Genomic DNA, 22,792 nt, shown 5'->3' with positions numbered 1-22,792 from the left:
CATTTTTTACTCCAGAATAACCCATTTAACATTCTTCTTGCATATATTACTCTGAAGCCAATATAGAGTTGGAATTCAGCTTGCTGAAGTCTTTAAGCCAAACATCTGCTTGGAATTAGTAACATACACAGATTTTTTTTTAAGAGAAATGTCTACTGAATATTTGTCAGCATCATCTGCGCTACAGCTAGTCTTAGGAAGAATCCATTGGCAATAAATGCTTCTGCACAAGTCAATGCAGCCTGCAAGCTTAAAAGAAAGTGGTGTAATTTGTACTTCTAGAACAAATGAGAATTTCTGATTTTACTTTCATTATATGGATGAAGAAAGAGCTTACATTCTTTTCAAGTCTGGATTATATTTTTACCTTAATCAAAAACTACCATTTAAAACTTTTTATTTTTAAGCTCATAAACAAGGAAATGAAGTTTTTTGGTACTAAAGACAAAGCATTTAACAGAAACAAATATTTTGGCAGAATTTTGACTTTTGGGAAACATGGGATATTAAATAGGTTCGCATTAAAACAGTGAGTGTTACGAGCAAGTATTTTAGTCTTAAACCAGTAGCCAATTTTTAAGCAACCACAAAATATGTCAGACATATATCTAGATATGCATTGAAACCAAGTGACCTAGGTAAATTATGGAAGTGTAAAATGAAGAAATGACAGAGAGAATACTACTAGAACAGAAAATTTCATTTTGCACTTTGTTGTTTCTTTACAAGAATGCCACCACTAAAAGACAGCTTTATGTACAGAATACCTCTCAATGGTTCCCTGAGGTTAAAACTCAGTTCAACAAAACCAGAAAAATTATCTCTTCAAATGCATAAAATGTATTTTGTAATCAAGGAAAGAGAAGAAGAAGCAATATAGCTTTACAGGATCAGTTCTGCATGCATCTCCTGCTTGTTGCTGTACTGAGCAAACTCAACCTAGTAAAACAAGCACAATACTCCAACTTATCTGTCAGAAAGACTACTGCCATTAGGAAGGTGTTTATGCACAGTATAAACTGTTCATCAGAGAAACATCTCAGTTTAGAAGACAGTAAAAACTTAGTTTGAAATTCAAACTATTTCAGGCTGAAGCATGGCTACAAAGCTTAACCACAAAAACATTAATTAATAAATCCCTTGGCAGCATGACATTGCTTTTCAGAAGGGATGGAAAGACTAGAAACCCAGTGATTATTTGGATATTGTAATATTACTTCTTTTTCTGTGTCCATTTTCAAAGCAGAAAAATAGTTCCATTTTGAACAGATTTTTCAGATGAATTTGACTTATTTTAATGGAACAATGGAAGTTTCTAGCTGTAATAGTTGATATTTACAGGAAAGGATGAAAGGGTTCATTGTATAAACAAAGCTTATAATAATCAGGCATAATAATGCTTAAAAAGGCATTTCCACCAGCTTCAGGTAACAAAAATCACCCTGAGTAGTACCTTTAACATTTTTGAGCACTTCTTATACAGTGTAATCCACATCTTACAGAAAAGCAGCCTGTGGAGAAAGATCTACAGGTGACTCTAGATATGCTAAAACCTGTGGTTAACTGTAATAACAATTCAAGGTCAAGATTAGTGTCTCAACCTTATTGAGACTACCCTCAATGGATTACAAATCATGTTCCTGGAAATAGGCAATCTGAGTGACTCTGACAATTACACTTTGTTGCAGACTGCTCTACAGTGATATTTCACTTGAATGACTGTATTTCATAACACCAGTTTCTTTATTTTTATATGTCAATAAAAATAGCATGGAGAGAGTATAACGTAAATCTTACCTGCAACAAATAACAGCTTTACATGACAAAGCCAAATCTAGGAAATACTGTCTTACTCCGAATGTCAAAGCATACTTCAGAGATTTACCATCAATGATGAGAGCAAAATCATTTTCTTTCCTTAAAGCATCACCAAGAGTACTGCAATGATGGCTAAGCGTCTCTCTTGTTCCCTGTTGCACAGAAAAAATTGGGGTCCATTATTTTTACTTCTTAATATTCTTAAATCCAAATTTTTCAGTGATAATAAACACTAGCACTTTGGTTTTTGAGGAAGTTGCCTTTTGATTCTGCTACCAAATATTATAAAGCAAAAAGCATATTTGCAATATTGCGCTATTATGTTGTGTAGGATTGCTCTTTCACTCCGCCAAAAAAGAAGTGTATAAGTTGAGGTGGAACCTTCAATGCCCTTTGAACAATAACAGTAATTGCATAAATATTTGCCAGAAGACATAGGTATAGAGAAAACTGATATAATAATACAAAAGATGAGTCACATATATAGAGATACTAGAATTTGCTATTATACAAAATGTTCCTAAATGTTTAGAAAAAAGGAAACACAGATGATTAATGATATAAATACAGGCATTATAATAGACAGTTCTATTACATAAATTCATATTTTAACATAATTTAACAATTATAACACAAAGTACCTGTTATATAAAGGAACATATTTTGTATTTTTCAATTGCTAATGACAGTTTGAATCATACCTACAGAAGTCACTATTTTGTGATCTAATACTGAGAACTTCAGATTACATTCAGTAGACAAAACATTCAAATATATTTATTTATAGTAATAAATAGCCTGCTTTGGGCAGGTCAGTGACATCTAGTTAGCTACAGTGCAGTTCTACCATGGAGTGTCATAAGGGACAAAAATATTGCTTGTTGCCCTTCTTTCTTTTTGAAAGACCTTTACAGAGCTACAACAGACTTTTCTTCTGTTTCCCGCTTCACAGCCCAAAAGTAAAAAGTATTTTAGAGGAGAAAGGAAGATGAAAAAAACCTCTTCTGCTTGTAAAATATTAACTTTGGAAGCTAGTGACATCCTATGACAACATCTTCCCATATTATTTTACAAGTTTACCCACCAAATAATTGCGCTACTTCAGTGATGTCAGGCATACATAAACCAAATTTGGTGTAACCACCTAAAAACAGAACACTGAACTAACTAAAAATCTCAAACCCCTCTGAAATGAAATTAAAAGATACTGCTTTGCCTTTTCAACCCAACTTACTCCTCCCAGTCCCACACATTGTTGTTAATGGTTTTTGACTATTTTGCTTCTACTGGCCTTCTAAAGATTCATTGGTTGGATTCATTTATCTAAAATGAGATTAGCCTGCTGGGGAATTCTGCACTTGTTTCCTGGCTCTCACCTGCTAGAAACTGTGACAGAAATGAAGTTCCACTGTTTAAAATTACATGCTAGAAAGTCTTTAAAATGACAACAGTTTCTGTAACTATTTTCTAGAGCATCTTCTCTAATTAAGAAATATTGCAACATAAAGGAAGTATCAATTTGTCTCATCTCTGCTGATTATTTAATTTCTATCAAAGTTTAAACAACACATGAAAAGTCATATTCCTCCCATCTACTGTTTCTTCTATGAAGTGAAGTCCCCATAATCCAGGAGTAAATGGTCTCTGCCATTTAGATATGAGCCCCAAAACAAATAACAGTCTAAAGAGTTGAGATACCTAAATACCTTCAGTTCTATACCAGCTAATGTCTATTGCAGACTGGAGAGGTGCGTGGGGTTGAGATATTTTTCTTATAATTTCATGAGCAAGGGTACTTGCTCAAATTAAAGAGGATCTTTTATTTTAGCATATTCTTTGTAAGCTCAGTTCACAGAGCTGGGATAGAGTCTGAACAAATACGTTTAATTCTAACTTCCTCTGTCTTGCATGCGTAAGTCGTAACAATGACCAAATTGATGAGGTATTTGTTTTGTTACTTATTTTTTGTTGTTACACCAACCTCACCATGATGTCTGTATATTTTAAGCAATAAAATAATGTTTCATTAACTGAGAACTTTAAAGATTTTACTTACATCAAGAGAGCCTTCATTTATAACAATTAGTCCCATGTTCTTTCTCAAAAGTTTACAAGAATGACCTGTTAGAAAAGATTTTGTTTTTAAAAATCAGTTTCACAAAATCCATTATAACAAAGCATTTTTTTCCTGTAATAGACCTACAGACAGAATTAAAAATAAGATTTCCCTAGCTGAAATAAAGGATAAAAAAAGAAATTCTACTGCATTTTATATAAGTACATACATATATATATAAGTCAGAACAGTTAGAATTTCCCTTGCTGTAACTTGCAGCTGTTCTGCCTTATTCAGAGGTGCTTTAAAGAGAGTTACAGAAAACAATAAACAGATCTCTCTAAGCCTTGTAAATTTTTAGAATGCAACTTGCATTTCCTTCAAAACTTGCACATATACACCTTTTCATTGTTTCTTTTATTCTTTGATGCATAAACAGGATGCATTTTCTGTGCTGATGATGTAGGCTGCCTAGTCAAAAATATGTATCACCATTCTTAATAAAGTGGAAATATTGGTATTATGTGTATTGCCTCAAACCTGAAGGTACTAAGGAAAATAACCTTAGATCAACTGTATTGTGTGCATATGGAGAGTTCTTTAAGATTAGAAATAATAGCATCCAATAAAAAGGATACATATGACTAAGGTAAGGCTTTATTTTGGACATGCATCTGCACTACAGCAGTAAGTGCTGATGTGGTCACATGCAAAGACTATTAAATGTTAAAAACAGCTTTCATGTATAACTTTTTAAAGATACAGATTTATCATTGTTGAAATCAGTCTTTTTACCATCCTTCATAATAAAAGGAAAGAAAAAAACCCCCATTGTTAAAACGTTATAGTACTTTAGTTCACCTTTCTTGGAAAGAAGCAAAAATAGAGAAGGGAAGCTAAAAATACTTACATTCTCTTAATATTATTCCCTCTCACTGTCAAAAGTCAATATATTCTTTTAAATTCATTTCATATGCTATAAAAAAGTACAATTTCCTATTTTTTTTGCCTCCTCTCTATGTAGCTTTTTCTTGCTCTTAGTATTTTAACAGAGGTAGAATCCAGCATTTCCTATCCTCCTCCTATCACTGACTAAGTTCACATTCAAATTCTGGAGTGACATACAATATTATTTTTTACAAAACAACTTTCCATTCTGAAAGAAATTTTACTGCATCAACTGCTATTATTTTTAAACCTGTAATAAAGAAATCAAATAAATACAAATATAGTACCAATATTAATGGCAGTCTCTTGTTTGTCCCCAGTAAGTATCCAGATTTTTATGTCTGCTTTCATGAGTGTCTCTATGGTTTCAGGCACTTTGTCTTGTAGTTTATCTTCAATTGCTGTTGCTCCGAGCAGCTGAAGATTCTGTGAACATAAAATATTTCATACATACAGGTTTTTTTGACTTAAATTCAGTTTCAATGTTCCATTATTTTATTTAACTCTCTGTACTTACAACAAGATTCATGCAGTCTAAACTCATTAATCAGATTTGGTAGCAACAAATAAAGAACTTCCACTTTATTCTATGAGCTTTAACTTAGATATCTGTGTGGCTTGACAAAATGTACAGCGTGACCACTCAAATTTCAACCAATTATTTTCTCAGTAGCTCAGTAGCTTGTGCAGCAACAGCTACCTTTTCCTGAGAAGTATCTCTCTGATTTGAAGGCTTCAGGAATGCTAATACCATGCCATCTCTCTTTTAATGATTTCTCTTCCCTTTGTAAAAAAAATCCAAAACACCTGTAAATTTATCTTAGTATTTTATGCTTGATTTTAGCTTCCTATGGAGCAAATCTACATAGTTTTTGTGAATACAGCCATTTTTATATTTCCTATTACAATACCTTTAAAACTAGCTAAATGTTAAAGACACCATTATACATCTAATAGTGTGCAATCCTGGCAGCAGCATGGCCTGCATACTACATCCTGAGGAAGTACTTGTGCAGCTTACACACACATTTGTAAAGGTAGCAGGATTGTCACGGCATTAAAAAGTAACGTCGTTTCAAGACTGTTTTGTCACATCCAGATATACTGCTCCAGCAATGTTTATTAGTGACTGAAGCTATATACCCCCACCTTTCTTTTTCATGAGTTAAACACTACAGATTTGTGAGGCTCTGAATTTTAACCAGTTTTGTCAATCAATCTGTGTTATACTTTCTGAGGAAGAAAACCTAAAAATAACCCCCCCAAAATTTAAGCATCAAAACTTTAAGCACTATTGGTCTAATGCACTTCTTTTTCTTATAAACTTAATAGTCATGGGACCTTTTTTTTGTTGAGGTAATGAAGTCCTAACTTCATGCTTGGCTACTCCAGAAGCAGTGTTGTCAGAAACTTAAGGCTCTGCTCTTGTGATGCTGTTTCTGGATACAAGCTTGCTTTACAGGCCTTCAGTAAAACAGAGCCTGACAAAGTAGAACAAGTGCAACAGAGGGACACAAAAATAGCTTAGGGCCCAGAGCACAGCATATTAAGAGCACCTGAAGAAGTAGGATGAGTTTAACATGGGAAAAAAAGAAGACTAAGGGAGGGATTCCTTCTGCTAACTGAAGCTTGAAGAGCAGCCATTCTTCACCAAAATGTAGACTGCACAGTGAAAGAGCAAGAGGCACCAGACACATTCTGCAGCAAAAAAAAAATTATTTCTGAAGAAGGAAAAAAGACTAAGTTGAACATCAAAAAAAATTTACCTGCTGCAGCTGGGAAAACTCCCTCCTTGTGGATACTCTAAACTTCATCAAAGTGTTGGGCAAGCAAAACTAGCCCTGCTTTAAACAGGGATTCGTGTCTATATGACTTCCTGAAGTCCCTTCCAATCTTGACTACTCCACTGTTTCAAGATCATTATATAATGAAGCAGATGTTGTTTATCTGTTCTTACAGTTTTTTACACACTAGAAGAACTCTGAAAAAAAAGCTTTCCAGTAGTTCAACCCATAATCGACACTTTCCAGCAAGGTAGCTACTTGCAGGAAAAACTTTGTCAGATTAATTGTTCCTTCATTTTGATTGTTTAAACCTCAAGGACTACCTGACACAGCTGTCAGTATATCACTAGATTTCTTTTATCTACCTAAGCGTTATTGCTCAAAATTGATTCACTTTTCATGGTATAGAAAATAAGAACAATAATTAAGAACTCACTCTTCTGCTCATCCCTCTGCCCACCCCATCCTCCCCCCAACCAACCCAAAGCCCAGAAAGCTACAACAAGCTGCACATACTTTTTCAATTAGTTCATAGCTCTCCTCAAGTTTGAGTACTCTGTTTTGTATAGCTGTAGAAGCACGGTGATAGACATCCAACCATTCTTGATAATCACTTTCTGAAATCTCAGCCACAGCAAAACACAGAGTTCTTAAGCCTAGAGAGAAAGCAGATAATGATTCAGTATTTGTTAGTCTCTTCCCTGATATGCCTGCAGTGAGTACCTTTTGAAAGTTGAAATTATTCTGTATTTTATGTATGCTTATGCCCGATTTCAAATTACTGCTGCATATCTTGAAAAACTTTTTAAATATACATAAAGTAAAAATAAACTATAAATAGCAGTTTATTCAACAGAGTAACAGTTTCTAAGAAGCTGAACGTAACAGAGATGATGTATTTCACTGGAAAAAAAGAGTAAATTTTTATGCAAGATTTGACTTAGTTTAAATTGTAAAAAATCATTAAAAAATCCCAACACTTGCTGAACAGGTATGTACCTTGAAACAATTACAGAGTAAAATTGTATTTCTGAGAAAAATATTTATGTACTTAAAGTTGCTATGCTGGAAGGAAGTAAAGTTAAAATATATCAGCACAATGTTACAACTGCCCTTTTCACCCCTCCTCAATATTCTTATGGAATTCTAGTTTGAAATTTATCATCTAGAAGCCAACTTTGAATCCCCTCATTTAACTTTCCCATCTCACAGATTGTTTCAGCTTTCCAAATTCTTAAAATAAAATCATTATGTACCATTTGGCAATTTTACTTACCAACCTTTGAGCTGGTTGATATTATTAACAGATTTTTTCCTTCAGCAAAAATCTGAATTAAGCATTACAGCAAGAATTTGAGACGGCATGATTTTAAGAAATATCTATTTTTTGACAACACACATTTAACACTCAATTTAAGTAGCTAGGTGTGAATTTTCTAACAGCTCATTTTCACGTATTACCAGATTTCTAGAGCATGAAGTTGACATAACTCTTTATATGCTAGCCACAGTTTGCAGGCCAGTAGATTTAGAAGGGGGGCAGGCAGGATTAATGTAGTTACCTTTGGTCACTTGCCCACTCTGCTCTAGGAGACAAACAGCACCACAACCAGGGATGCTTAAATATAACCTTTATTTGGTTACAGGTTTCTGGAGCATACAGCACAGCACCAGTGGCAATTTTGAAATTATTAGAGATTGGGCATGAAATAACACGTGTCTTAGATGTAAGAGTAATTTAGTATCTTCAGGATAAAAATCATGTGTAATGTGGGTATACTGAAAACTAAACAGCATTAGGAACACAGTGTCTCACCATTTAGACTTAGAAGAATAAACTCAAGGCTGACAAATCAACTGATTTTTTTCTCTGCATAATAAGGATATGCTTACAAGGTCCAAAGCAATGAATATAGGTGAAGGGGAGGAAAGGAATCTACGTCTGACTAACAGTGATACTATTTCCCCAATGCTTTCAACATATTTTCCGCAGACAATAAAATGAAGAAGAGAAATCCAAGTGTATGAAATATCAGCAGATAGTTTTTTCAAGGTATTTGTTTTCTCTTTTTAAATCACTGCCTAATTATACATTTTTTAAAATTTTGAATATGCTTCTTTTCATTGTGATTTAAAAGAATCTTCCAAATAAAACGTGGAAAACAAAATATCATTAAGCCCAGTTGTTAACAGACTGGAACAACACAGGAAAATTACAGAGGATTTTTCTATTTATCCAAGGAGGCATTAACACTCCAGCTTAATAAATGCTTACATATAAATGCCAGCCATGCTAACCACTTCATTTTTGAACAACACACCAAGAGCAGGCAGCAAATGCCAAGGACATACTGTCCTGCCACATGAAAGGATACTCATGAGAAACTTTGCAACATAGTTGGCTGCAATTTAAATCTGAAGTAAAAATAAATACCAAATTTTTAATCAATTCCAGAGATATGTGATTTTTTTAAAGATTGAATTTTATGATTTTTAAGAGTTAGAAATTCACTCTTCTGAACAGTAAATCTTTCAATCTGTTGAAAAGAAGGATACAAAAAATATCTGAATAAACTTCTTAATCCTTTTGTGTGTACAGTGCTTCTAAAGACAGGTGGAATTTTTCACTTTTTATGAACTGATAGATAAGAAGTTGTACTACTGATGTAATGAGAATGGTAATTAAGAACTGGGTTGAAATTTTCACATCAATTCACACAGGACAGAAGACAGTGATCTAATTTGGTCTTTTCTGTAACCAAATATATACCTTATGACCCAAACTAACTTCACACCTAAGTAACTTTTTCTTGACTAATTCTGGTTAAGCCTTTCTAGAACCCCCAGTGTGTATCTGAGGCTTTTGGCTATACCATCAGACAAATTCTTTCAGGTATAGTTCTGCTTTCAACTTTATTGTAAAATCTATTCTAACTTTTAAAATTTAAAATTCTTTAAGACTAACCAAATGCTTCCTGCAGGGATCTTGATATGAAAAACTAACAAAAGAAACAGATCTGTGACTTGTTTCTGCTGTCACTGATAGAACCAAGAGAGTGAAGCTGCTTAATACACTAGCCAAAACTCTAAATTCCATGATAAACCAGAAGACAAAAACTAGAGAAGTCATATGCATGACAAAAAAAATGACCTTTCATGATAACAAGAATATCTGGCCAAAGAACAGTTAACAAAACATAAGCATTGTTTTTTAGTTTCCTTCCCAGTGTAAGTTTATTTTTAAGACACATTAAAGATAATTTTAATGTTCTAGTAGCAGTGTGTTAGAAAAATAAAGGTAGAAACTCTACAGTTCAGATTCCCATAACTCTTATAATTCTGCTTCCAACTCCTCTCTACCAACTCATTGATAAATTGTAACATTATGATACTGCACAGTACAACACTTAAATCCTCCTGAGATACTAAGGGGGTACGGCATTGAACATCTAGGAGCTGTGCACAAACGTTTCTACATTCTGCTTTTCTCATCACATCTGTACTGTGAAATCCAATATAATTAAATAACTAACTGGCTGCTTGTATCAATCATCTTAATTTCACAGTCTTTTAAATTTAATTTACTATTCCTACTTCACAAAGCCTCACAGAGAGGTTCCCCACCTCTGGCATCTGTTTTGTAAAAGCAATTATTAAGACTGCAGACACCAAAACAAATCATATGGACACTGGCAATCCCCCTCATTGGGACTGGTGACAGAAACAATACAGCTAAAAGCTACCTTAAAAGCACTGCACTAATAATTTCCAACCATCTTTACTTTGGCTACTTCTTTCTGTGTGCCCATCCTACAGCATCACTGGGTATGGGACATGAAAGCAACCATGGGAAATGAGATCTTCACAGAAACAATGTGCCATGTGTTTGCTCTTTGGAAAAATATGCTTTGGTTAAAAGAGTCTACTGTATACTCTGTGGGTGTGTGGCTTGTTTTTTAGGGTTTTTTTTAAGCATGAACTTATTACTGAAATTTCTTAGGAAGAAGAAGACTTTTCTTAAGGAGACATTGCTAAAACATAACTTTCAAACAACATGAGCAAAACACTACAGCAAGACAAAATTTAAAAAATGGGAATTTGAGCAGTAACTGAATTTAATATTTATTTTTATACTGAATAATATCACCCACCTTCTGTAGCAAACTGCTCTAGATGTTTTAAGGTAATTTCTTTGTATTTTGAACTTTCAGCAAGACGGTCATAAATTACAGTATCCTACAAAACAAATAAACATAGCTCAGAACACTTTAATAGAAAAATTATTTCTGTTTTGGGTAGACAATACAAATCATGTAGGAAAATGGCTGAAAAATAGACCTGCATTATTTAAGTATCAAAAATTAATAGACATAATCTTATTTCAAAAGTTAAAGAAGGACTTCTTAATCCTCAGATTTTCTAAATTTAAAAATTCTGCTATAACGCAGTCTTTTTCTTCTACATTTTTGGATCTTATTTCCCCTTATTTTGAAAAGTGCCATAATGCTGTTCTCCTCTTTTAATATTGTGCCCACAAAGTAACATTAGTGCTTCATAACTGACATTCTCAGACTTTTTGTAGCCAGCTTAATACATGGAAGATTAACAATAGGTTTGGTTTGTTTTTTTTTTCCCCTAGAGATGACAAAAAATGGACATTTATATTCAAAAACTTCCTTTCCTTAAACCATTCTGGAACTGGATTTCAATTCCTTCCTCCTCAAACGTGACTTGACATACAGACTGAGAACTAATGAGCAACTCTCCATTCCCCTATGCATTATGATAAGATACCTTCTCACAGGTCCTGCTTTAGGAAAATTTACTTCTGTGTAATGTCAATGGCTGGCTAACACTCCCAACTAGTCAGTTCTGCTATATTACTATCTCTATCTAGTGATCCATGCCCAGCTACTCCAGCAAATAATTAATACATGTTCATCCATTTTCTTGGGAGTACAGAAGGAAGCAATTATTAGGAAACATAAAGGTATCAGTCCAGTACAAAGAATAGGATGAACAGGTCTGTCATACCTTCATAGGGAGTTAGTAAAAAAAGACATTAACTAGTTCATCACATTGAACAGCTACATAGCAAAACAATGTAAATTGAAAGAGGAACATCAACATTCCTTCCCCTACATTTTCAATATTTTGAGTGCAGTTATTACAATCTTTTGCTTTTGTATTTTTATTGGTAGGATGCATTCTTTGTTACAGTGAAAAAAGAATAAAACTCACAGCTCCTTTGCAGTAGAGTCTTAACTTCCCTGATGGTGTGCGAACTATCACTGACATTCTCTTCCTAGTGCTGAAAGAGAAATAAATTCTCTATATAAGGCAGTTCATAAATATAAGCATTTACCAATATTTTACCTAATAATATCAATATATATCTTACATTACACAAAGAATAAAAAGTCAGTGCTATCAATTCTGAATTATGCTCTCAGCTGACTGGGACGGAAAACAGTTTTAGTGTCTTCCAACTAAAATGAATGCTATTTTTCTGTGCATACTTCTGTAGGCCTTTTTCCCATTAAAATGATATTAAGAATTTTCACCTTCATCTAAATACTGCATGACAAAAAAGCACCTTAAAGCACAAAGCACTTATCATGAATATCATAAAGAGGTAGTGTATCATGGACTGTTTCAGTTTTTTCTTCCTTCCTTTCCAGCCAGCCAGAGTCGATCATACACTGTATTGTGCTGTAATCCCATTACTGTTATCCCAGAGTTTCATTTATCATGCAAAGTTTTCAGCATGCTAAGAGCTGGAAAGGGGCTGGACTAATTTTAACTACTCTCTGGCTCTCAGTTGTTAATAAAATCCAAGTTATTTTTTCTTTTGTCCACATAACTGAGGTAGAAATTGGAAGAAAACATGGAGAAGACTGTCACGGTCTGCCTTCTGTCTTCTTCCCTTTGAGGTTTGCCAACAAGCATTCTTTAGGTGCAAGATCATGTCCTGTCAAGATGTGTATTTATATCATAAGTCTTTCAAATTTCAATTTATAAATAAATCTACAGAAACTATTCAGGGAGGAAAACACTTCTCATAGAACAGTTTACAGTAAAACAGAGATGGAAACACATGGTCCTTTAACAATTTTGGTTCCAGTTGGAACTGGATCCCATTTATACATCATCAAGGAGCATTATTGTATAAATGGTTCCTGAAGTTCAGACTCCCATGGAAAACATCCTGTAATTGGAATGTGGACATAGGTGAAGGAAAGAAATTTGTAATTATAGGTGAAGTAACAGGCTGAAGAGTATCTTCAGGAAAACATTTTCTAATTTCTCCTGGGCGTGCACTCTGTTTCAAGTAAAAATTTCTGAAAAGCAATATTAAATGACATTGTTACTGTGAATACTGCACAAAAGCCCATACAAAGCCATTAACTACTGCAACTTCTTTTCCATTTCATCTCTAAAACTCAGATAAGTAGAATTCCAAAAAACCTTTAGACAGTGTCTAGTTGTGAATCTACTTAGACAACACTGGAGAAATAAGGATCATCTAAACTACAGTTAAGCTGCCTAAAATAAAAGCATGTCTCAGATCCATATTGATTCCAGTCAAGACCATCTAGCTTCTGCTATTGAATTCATTACACTTGCCTGAATGTTCAATTCAGAAATAGTGAAGGAATTACAGTAGGTTAGGGGGTGTATAAAACAATAATTTGATCTATTTACCCTTGACAGGTAAAAACTCAGCAGTTTTGTACTTGCAATACCAGAAGATTGCAACCTTGAACTCCTGTATGGAGCTGCATATTATTCTACTGAAGATGTATCAAAGAATAACCAATGACTTCCTGTAGCATTCTGAATTTTAGCTACACAGACAGATACTGAATCTTGACTGACATAAACTTTCTTAGTAAAACTGCAATAAAGCTAATGACCAAGAGTTACTGTCAAGGACTTCTAACTTCTTAAAAACCTTTTTATGGCAGTGACAGTTTTATTTCCTTTTCCTGGTGAACTACAGTAAGCCACTAAATTGCACTACTACAAATAACTGTAATTGTGAGACCACTGTTTTCTTCTGTTTATTCTCTGTAGAAGCAATGTGAGCAGCCATAAAGATGAACTGGTTACAATGGGAAAAATACTCAACAGAAGATGTTTGCTGAAATAGTGACTTCCTAACAGAAGATGTCTCCTGAAATAGAGAAAATGCCTGGAAGCCTAGAAATTGGAGGCATCCTGAGATACCATCAATATGCACAAAACTTAACTAGAATTTTTTGTCTGGAAAAGGAAGAAAATATAAGAAATTAGGAATTGACAAAAATCTGTAAAAATAAAAATTTGCCTTGGAGAAAAGAACCCACCATCATCTACTGGCAGTCCCAAGTGAAATACAGAAATTAGGAGCATCTACTGATTGCGGAATGTGGTTGTGTCCTGCATTTCCTTATGTCTGCGCCCCACACAAATGACTTACCAGAGAGTCAACCCCAACACAAAGCCTCTCTAAGAGTCAGCCCCAAGCAAATCATCCTCATCCTCATCCCCAAGCACACCCTCAAGGGTGTGATTGTATACATTCCTTTGCTAACAGTAATCTTTAATAATCAATTAAAAAAAAAATAGGTAAAAAAGCCCCCATGTCCTTGGGTGCTATGGAATCCTGCAAACCCACTGTTGTGATCTCTATGGACCTGCAGGCTGGGTAACCCCTTGTGCTGCTACTAAGAGGCAGAATAGCTGGTAATTCCCAAGGAGTTGCAGTGGAATTATAAATAGACAGAAGCATCTTAAAGAGACAGAAATACTTCCTTCAGTCACAAGATTTGCCAAGCAGCTCTTGGTAGGTCCAGTTACTCTACCACCTGACTTGACTTGGGATTAAACAACCACGGAAAACAAACACTGCTACAGAGGTTTTGGTGCCTCCTCTGTCAGCCACTCACTCTTTTTTTACTTTTAGAAGTATCATGTCTTCAGTCACAAAATCAATGTGTTCTGAAGCTTTCTGAATGGATGAGAGGAGGTAAGGCCCCCAAATGCTCTAGGATGCCTTTTGTCTGCCCAGTAGAACAGCTAAGACAATGTGGATTACTCATGAAACCAATCACACAGGAGAGACTAATCAATGTATGAATTACAGGTAAATACTGTAAATACAGGTAAATACTTCTCTTTTCACAGGCACAAGTGTAATCACTGAAAAAAGAGAATATCAGAAGTGACAAGCCTACCAAGTATTCCTACAAATTCTACTTCTGTAACATGCTTCTCTGTAAGACTGTCCTATCAAATCTTGATGCTGTTGCACTCTACTTGCAGAAGAGTCTTTATCTAGCCTGTACTGGAAAGTGGAGAGGAATTCATTGGCATTTTTTCTGGGAAAAACTTGGAACACCTGCAAACTCTTAACTCAACACTTTATTCAAAACAGATTACTTCTCTGAAGGTACATGCTCCTACCCATACAAATAGTGTTGTTTTGGAGCCAAAATTTCTCTTGCTGTGGAACACGGGTGACCTCTAGTGCTTCCAACAAGTCAATTCCAAGCACAGCTAAATATTGGAGAATAAGAACAAAAACATCTATAAAAACTGAATACTTAACAAAATTCTGGGATCAGTATCCACCAAAAAACTTATACCTCTGAAGGCTGAGATTTAAAAGCAATTCTCCCACCTCCATAAAGTATCACAGTTTAAATTACAATTTTAGACTTATGCAGAAGTTTAAAAAAAATCGATGGAATCAAGACAAAGATCAAAACCAGAAACAAAGTAGCAATCCTTCACTGCTACTCCAGAAACACAGTATGAACTTTCACAGAAGTCAAATTAACAGCAATGCACTTTGCACTACATACTTGCTAACTTACAAGAAAAATAAAATGCAAACAAATGCCTGCAAAAAAATGAAATCATGACATAAATCTAAAAAATTCACCTATGCCCTCTACAATATAAAAAAACCCCATTAATTGCAAACAGACGTTAAAATACATTCAAAACTATAAAAATTACTTTCTGTTGAATCATTCACTGTTTCATACTATTATTGCTATTACTATAACTTTAGGCAACTACTCTGATTTCACACAACTTATACATCTTCAGTCTCTCATGCATTGGATTGTTTCATTTTTTCTCTTTTTTTTTTTTTTTGTTTTGTTTTTAGCTAATCTTAAGGGAAATATAATATGACAGGAAGGAAAACAACAATCACTTTCCACAGGCACAATTATGACTAATCATTTTAAGAAAAAAAGGAACTTCCTCTACATGCAAATCTCTTCCTTATCCTGTGCCAAAGTAAGCAATAGGCCTACACAAACATTTAGAACACAGACAGCATACCCAGATACAATATATACAGCTCTACATAAGAATTGAAACTGCATCCATATTTCTTATGGGTACATTTATAACTCCAAGAACTTTAACAGAGAATTTTTACTGAAAGCAAAAGATGTGATAAATGCATATCCCAAGTAAGCCAACTGGTCAACTGCTGTAGTGACGCTGCTCAGAAGATAATGAGTCTCAGTGTAGAGTACTTAAACAAGCCATAATTATACGAGTATATTTAAGGTCAAATGCAAAATTTAATTTATCAGTCATGATAAATACACTTACTTTTTAACAAATCATATGGTGTCAGGGCTTTCAGAAATACATTTAGAATTTTGAGTACTTTCCTATATTATTTTCCACAGATATTTTTTAAGTTTTGATATCAAAGTTTTTTTTTAATCTTTGAGCAAAGGCAAAAGTGAAAAATACTAGTCACTATGTAGACAACAAGAAAAAAAAGCCTCCAAAAATGTTTCACAATAAACCAGGTAGTGGAATCTTAATCACGTACTCTGCTTTGTCTATAGTGTGTTTACATATTACACAGATACAAGCTACACAGCCTGCATACTTTACCTGCAAAAATATAAAAAGTGTAAGCATTTTTATCCAAGTGTCTAAGTATTTTCACAAAAAGACACCAAGTACAAATTTACCTTGTAAATTCCAGGACATTTAGCAGTTCATATCTCTCTTCCTGTCCCAGCTGAAGAATAAAAAAACACACCAGAAGGGTAAGAATTAAAAAAAAAAAAATCTCAAGCAAAAGAACCAAAACCAACTAAACAACATGTCAACACAAATATATCATGATGAAGTTATTCAGATTATTTAAACTAAAGCATAAGCAAATACAGTAAATTATAATGCTACTCCAAATTACTTACAGATTCAATGATTACTGAGTCAGGTGTCCTTCCAGTGAATACAAAACGAAGATTCCTGGCTGCTCTGACCAATGCTCCTTCATCTGCAGCAAGTTCAATAGTTATTTTACAAATGTACTAGAAAACTGTTAATCATGATTTAATCAACACAGTCGAGGCTTTTCTACTTTTCACTTCCTTTTTCCTTTATGGATTTTAAGATTAAATGTGGTGCTGGAAAGAACTCCTTGCTTCTCCTGTGAAAACTGATGAAATGAGTTTACAGTTCAGAGAAAATAAGCCCTGAAAGGAACACACCTCTCAGCTCAGTAATGAGAGCACCCTTGTCAAAGCACCTAGGTTAGCACCTTCCTCAGGTCACTGGACAACGTACAATACTTTTTCTTTAAGTTCTGGTTTGGAAGAGATGAGTGGTAAGTCATTCCTGTAAATAACAGATAACTTCAATGCCTATATTCAGGAAACCAGCAACCAAAATCCAAACATCTCCAAAATTCATCAGCTGTCTCCAAGTGGCTCAGGATGTCAGAATGGAGTTTGCTTGCAATGCCCAATGAAACAGTGCCATGACCCAGTGAACTTTACTTATGGCACTACCTCTGCCCTTGTCTTTCAGCTATTGAAGGACAGGATTCACAGAGGTAGCCACCTAGAAGCTGAGGAGCCAAGGAAGAACCTCTGCACTTCAGGTAGTTTTTCTCATCACAAATTGTAACATATTAGTTATTGCAAAGCTGAGCATATTTTAATCATTCTGCCTTGCTTAGTAATTTCCTGAATTCAGAAATTGTCTGTGAACCACAATAGGCTTGAAACAAAACTTTTGCACAATAATCTTTTCTCAACCCTTAACAGAATTTATCACAACTTCTATCCAATTAAAAACCTTTCTCTTTTGATTACACAACCTGTGTTTTAAATCAGTATCATGGTTATCAAGTACAGAATAGGCTTATAGAATGAGCAAGGACATCAGTTTGTGTCCTGATTTGATTTTATTTCTTCTGAGCACTTCCTTTAGAACTCCACAGCAATCTAACAACATCGCAGCAGTGCGGTATAGTTACCGATTCTTTGCCCTTACATAATCCCCGTAACATTCAAATGTATTTTCTAATGAAAATTAAAAAAGTCTAAATCCTTTTTTAAAAAAACTGATTTTAGCTGATACCAATTAGTTTTTGAGGGATAAGTTCGGGGTGTTTTTAATTTCGGAAGATTCTTCAAATGCAATAAACTGAGTAAAATTTGCTTGTTGAGTTGACAGAATATGTTCACTGAATTATTTGAGTCTCACCTGGAGATGCTGCTTGATATATAATTTTATCACCTTCTCTTTCTGGAACTGCTGTATGACACACTGCCATCATTGTCAAGAACTCACATATTATAGGCGCAGTTGGCTAAGAAAAAAAATAGGTTGGAGTGTGATTCATCATTTAAGCAATAAACAACCAAAATGTAATAATAGATATAGACAAATAACAGCCCACAAAAATTTAATGAAAGGTACCTCTTTAAGTACTATCTGTAAACTAATTTCAGCATGCACATACTAACTTACATACTGCTCTACTTACATACTGGTTATATAAATAGAATTTAGTGGCATTTGCTACCATAACAATCAAGATTAGATAACCAGGAACATGGAACAGTTCAAATAATTACTTTTTAGGGAAGGTAAGTATGAATGATGTATTGAAAGAATTTTACTTTATTCACAGAAGTCTCTTTGGATGTTGTAATTTTTACTAAAAAATAGTCTCTTTTACTTTTGCCTAGTACAGTATTTGACAACACTTCTTGAGAACCTTTAGAAAGATGTAGCAAACAAAAATCACATGGAAAATATTGCAATATCAGATTGCTTTAAAGATGAATATATCAGGCACTTCAAATGTTAAAAGTGGAAACAATTTATTTAGCCAAAAGAGGGGAAAAGAAACATAGAAGCAGAACAGTTGATTGGACTTGACAAATACAGCTAAGAACCTTATTACTGCAGCTGGCATTTACAAAATGAATAAACTGACTGGTTTAAAAGAAACCCCAGCATTCCCTGTAAGTGAGCTCAAAGCAGCTGCCACCTCAGCTGAGGGTTTCTTGTAGCATGCTTACAGTATTTCAGTTTTGTATTTCAGACTAAGAATAACATTACAATTACTCTATAAAATACAATAATCTCTGAAAACCTAATTTAATTCTTTAGTGCAAAAACACTAATGGGAGCAAGTTCTTATTCTCTTCCACTGACAGCCCCCAGATCCTCTAAGATGTTTTCACAAAGCTGAATTACAAATTCTTTTCCAAAGCACTTCTGAATACATTTAATATACAGTATTGAAACCTCTCTTTGAATGTGTACTTGAATTTTTAAGATGCATACAGACACATTTTTATAGCATGCTTATATTATATATACTTGATAATACATATCTACCAGAAAAAGATGCTTCACTGTCTGTCAGTTAAACTGGAACTAGCCTCTTGCAAGGACAAAATTTAAGAAAAGAGCAATTTACTTTAACTCTTCAAAAAGAGAACAAACAGTTACACTGTTTAAAGTAGGTGTTCGTTATGACAAGGTAAAAAATCTCTTGCACAAACAAAAAGCAGAAAGTGGTAATGATGGTACTGCTTCCTAATCAGATAATAAATAACTGGTTATTTTTCGAGAAATGTATTGTCTCTTTGGGGCAAATATAAATCTCCAAAATGCCTCCCTCATTTCATCATCTGAAGATCTAACCTTATGGAAGCATGCACATAAACCCAAGGCATACAGTTAACTCCTGACTCCTGTCCAAGCCCAGGGAAGTCATGTCAGGGTGTTAAGTCAACTTGGCTTATCCTGAAAGCTTTATTGGATGTTACGACATCATCTGAACAGCAGGAGCACCAGTAAAACACCCAGAGAAAGAAGAACACAAGACTACTCTAAACTCGTAACATCTGAACCATAGCATCAAAACAAAAAAGGAGGGGAGAAAATAAGGGTTGGATCTAATTAACATATATCAGTAACAATTACAAAAGTATTCATGAGCTCACGCTGATTTTGTGTAAATACACAATTTATTCCTTTTCCCTCAAAGGACATAATTTTTTGAATTATTTTGAATTTGGAAGCAATGGCTTCATGTCACAAAACAATGATAATTGTTTCTATATAACTTACATGGTTGCTTTGAAGATTCTCCAGTAATGATACGTCACTAAATGTTTTTTCTTCTCCATTTTGTGGGCCTTGCCTGGAAATAATTGAGTAAAAAAGAGATCACTCTTAGCATGATTTAAACAGTTTATATACAAATCATCCAAACACAAGTTTTGGGCTATAGCTGCTACAATAAAGGCTGCAATCATGTATTGTGAGAAAAAGAAATGAAAAGGCAATTGTCTCACATTTCCGAAGTTTAATTTAAAGAAACCTTGGTTTATATAAATACACTTAAATCCAGCAAAGTCTTTCTGCTGAATTCAGGTAATGAAGGATGAAGTAAAAATATATCCACAATGTAAAACTGAGGCTTCTTGTCTTCTGATCTCTAGAATGAGATTATAGAAGGCGCATAAAAATATATATGCACAAAGAGATCACAGTTCATCAAGAAATTAGCAGTTTTGGGATAAGTTTCTAAATGTCTATAGAAAAGCAAGTCTGGAATCTGAAAGAGATAAACAAATGAGTTCAGACATCAGAGAAGTCTACATGCAGAGAATTTGCTTTTTATTACTTATGATCAAAAAGGAACATATGAAATTGAAAGATAAGACACAGCAACAGTGGTGAAGTATGGACTTAAGAGATGCAAGGAGGAGATGGTTCTGAAGAAATAAAGCCATACACTAACATCTCCCAAACTGAACAAATATTCTGGCTGAATGGGAGAGCTCAGATATGTAGATACTTCTAAGAAGATTTGTTACTGCAGCAGACTACAGCAACAGTCTTAATACTACAGCTAAGTATTAAGACAATCTGGATGACTTTGAATTTGAAAACAAAAACAAAACAGTGCTGAAAAGTGAATCCAGTTGAAGGATTTTTTTTTCTCATTTACTTTGGATTACACAGTCTTACAAAAGAATAAATACATTTGGCAATTTAAGTTGAAGAATAAGCCATATACATCAAAGGCAGTCTAAAGATTCTATATGAAAACCAAAAGTAAATTGTTTTAGTCCTGCAGTAACTACCATGGAAGAATATAAAATGCAGAATCTCCTCTGTACTACCATGCAAGGAGTACTTTTTCTAACTTTGTAATTACAGGAAAAATTTGAAGCATTCTTCTTCACCAAGACTTCTGTTTTGAATGCAAAGCAAATAGATCTTGGAGTGACAAATATTAACACCTTCAGACACATTATATTTGTTTAGAGTCTAAGCTTTAAGCTTTGTTTGCTTAAAGCTTTCAGATACAAATTTTCTGGATTCTCTGTGCTAAAATACAGAAAAATATTTGCAGGTGTAAATTTTAATGAAGTGGAAAACAATTCTTTCTACTACAAAAAAAAGATATAGAAGATTTGGGATTTAGTATATTAGTCATGTTAGGGCTAGAAGTGTTACTGCAGAAAGAGATTTTATTAATTGCAACAGATTTACACACACCAAGAAATTTCAAGTATCATATTTTCTAAGTATTTCCAATATATTCTTTACCTATAAGGTTTGGGTTGGTTTTTTTTTAAACTACTGTTCAGATATCAGTTTATTCATTTCAGATGTGTTCATATTTATATGAATAAATACTTATTCAAAAACAGTCTTTTTTCATTAATGGCTTATAAGCAAGCATGCTTCATTTCACGTAAGCACTGCATTGTTTTAATGAAATTACTTGTATGCAGTTAAGCAAACTTATGCATCTTTAGGAAACATTTTCCTTCTACATCAAATGATATTCAGGTCAGGTTAAGATTTTGGGGTAGGTCTGTGTGCTACATTTTATACATTGCAGGAGGAATTTTTCTGGCTTTTTTTTGTTTTTCTATCTAAACAAAGAATTATTAATGCTAATTTAGTCAAGATTTTTTTTCTTCAAATATTTTCAACAAAAGATGAAAATATTCCACACAACACATTCCAATTTTGTGTGACATTGTCTTGTTGTCACTTTCAAGAAATAAAATAATGATAATTTAGAGACTGTAAATTACTTTTTTTTTCTCTGATGTATCTGAGCTTACTTTGAATGGTATTGCAAATATTTAGTGTAAGAAAGTATGATGAAGAAGCACAAGGCTTCATGTAGATGACAGCAGAAAGGAAGCCAGGACTTCCTTCCTGAAGTCCCCATTAAGACATTAATGTTAGTCCCAAGTGTATTTGGGTGCTCTAATCTCAGTTCCAGTTAAGAACTATGTAGTGCTAATATTCTAAAACTATCTGGAGGAAGTAAAATAGCAACAATATCATTACATATTTTTCACTCTCAAATATGGATTTTTTTCTAAACATATTATTGATTATTACTAACATATTACTGACTACCAGTACAAAAGTGTGATTAAAGTTACCATAGTACCAGATATATAATAAAAGACAAATCTTTTTCTCCAATAAATAGTTTTGAATTGCACCAGGACTGTCAGTATAATGACAGCACTATATTTCAGGGACCCACTTAGAGATTCTATTCCACAGTATGCAACCTAATGCCATAGAATTTGGCTGGCATAACTTTGTGTAAGATGGTCAGTCTGCCTGAATTCAATGTTGAATTAACTTCTGAGCAGTAAACTATCTCACATTTAGCTCCATCTCTAAATTTATTGCTCAGTATTTTTAAACCTGAATCTTCAAGAAACAGCAGAAGCTAAATGATTTTTAGAGCTTACCAATCATCTGAAGGAACACTATAATCCTCAGGCTCAGGGCAATGGCTGCACAAGAAGCAAGGAAAAAACAGAACAGGGAGAGAAGAAAGAATCACAAATGCTAAAAAATTGGA

At 34.0% G+C, this 22,792-nt stretch overlaps 1 protein-coding gene across 2 annotated transcripts in view; it reads right to left on the bottom strand.

Moving 5' to 3' along the window:
- Positions 1–22,792, bottom strand: part of ATP8A1 (ATPase phospholipid transporting 8A1) — a 101,768-nt gene that overhangs the window by 43,112 nt on the left and 35,864 nt on the right. For both annotated transcript variants that reach the window (XM_066548474.1, XM_066548473.1), the window contains exons 15-25: positions 22,680–22,724; positions 20,011–20,083; positions 18,127–18,232; positions 16,830–16,912; positions 16,599–16,648; positions 11,848–11,917; positions 10,758–10,842; positions 7,123–7,262; positions 5,110–5,248; positions 3,875–3,939; positions 1,798–1,970 (exon numbers count right to left, since the gene is read on the bottom strand). In XM_066548474.1, the coding sequence (XP_066404571.1) occupies positions 1,798–1,970; positions 3,875–3,939; positions 5,110–5,248; positions 7,123–7,262; positions 10,758–10,842; positions 11,848–11,917; positions 16,599–16,648; positions 16,830–16,912; positions 18,127–18,232; positions 20,011–20,083; positions 22,680–22,724 (1,029 nt within the window). The remainder of the gene's footprint in view (positions 1–1,797; positions 1,971–3,874; positions 3,940–5,109; positions 5,249–7,122; positions 7,263–10,757; positions 10,843–11,847; positions 11,918–16,598; positions 16,649–16,829; positions 16,913–18,126; positions 18,233–20,010; positions 20,084–22,679; positions 22,725–22,792) is intronic.

The sequence above is a fragment of the Molothrus aeneus genome, chromosome 4, assembly GCF_037042795.1.
Source record: "Molothrus aeneus isolate 106 chromosome 4, BPBGC_Maene_1.0, whole genome shotgun sequence".
NCBI lineage: Eukaryota > Metazoa > Chordata > Aves > Passeriformes > Icteridae > Molothrus > Molothrus aeneus.
The sequence above is the reverse complement of the archived record's forward strand: the minus strand, read 5'-3'. Positions and strand labels throughout refer to the sequence as shown.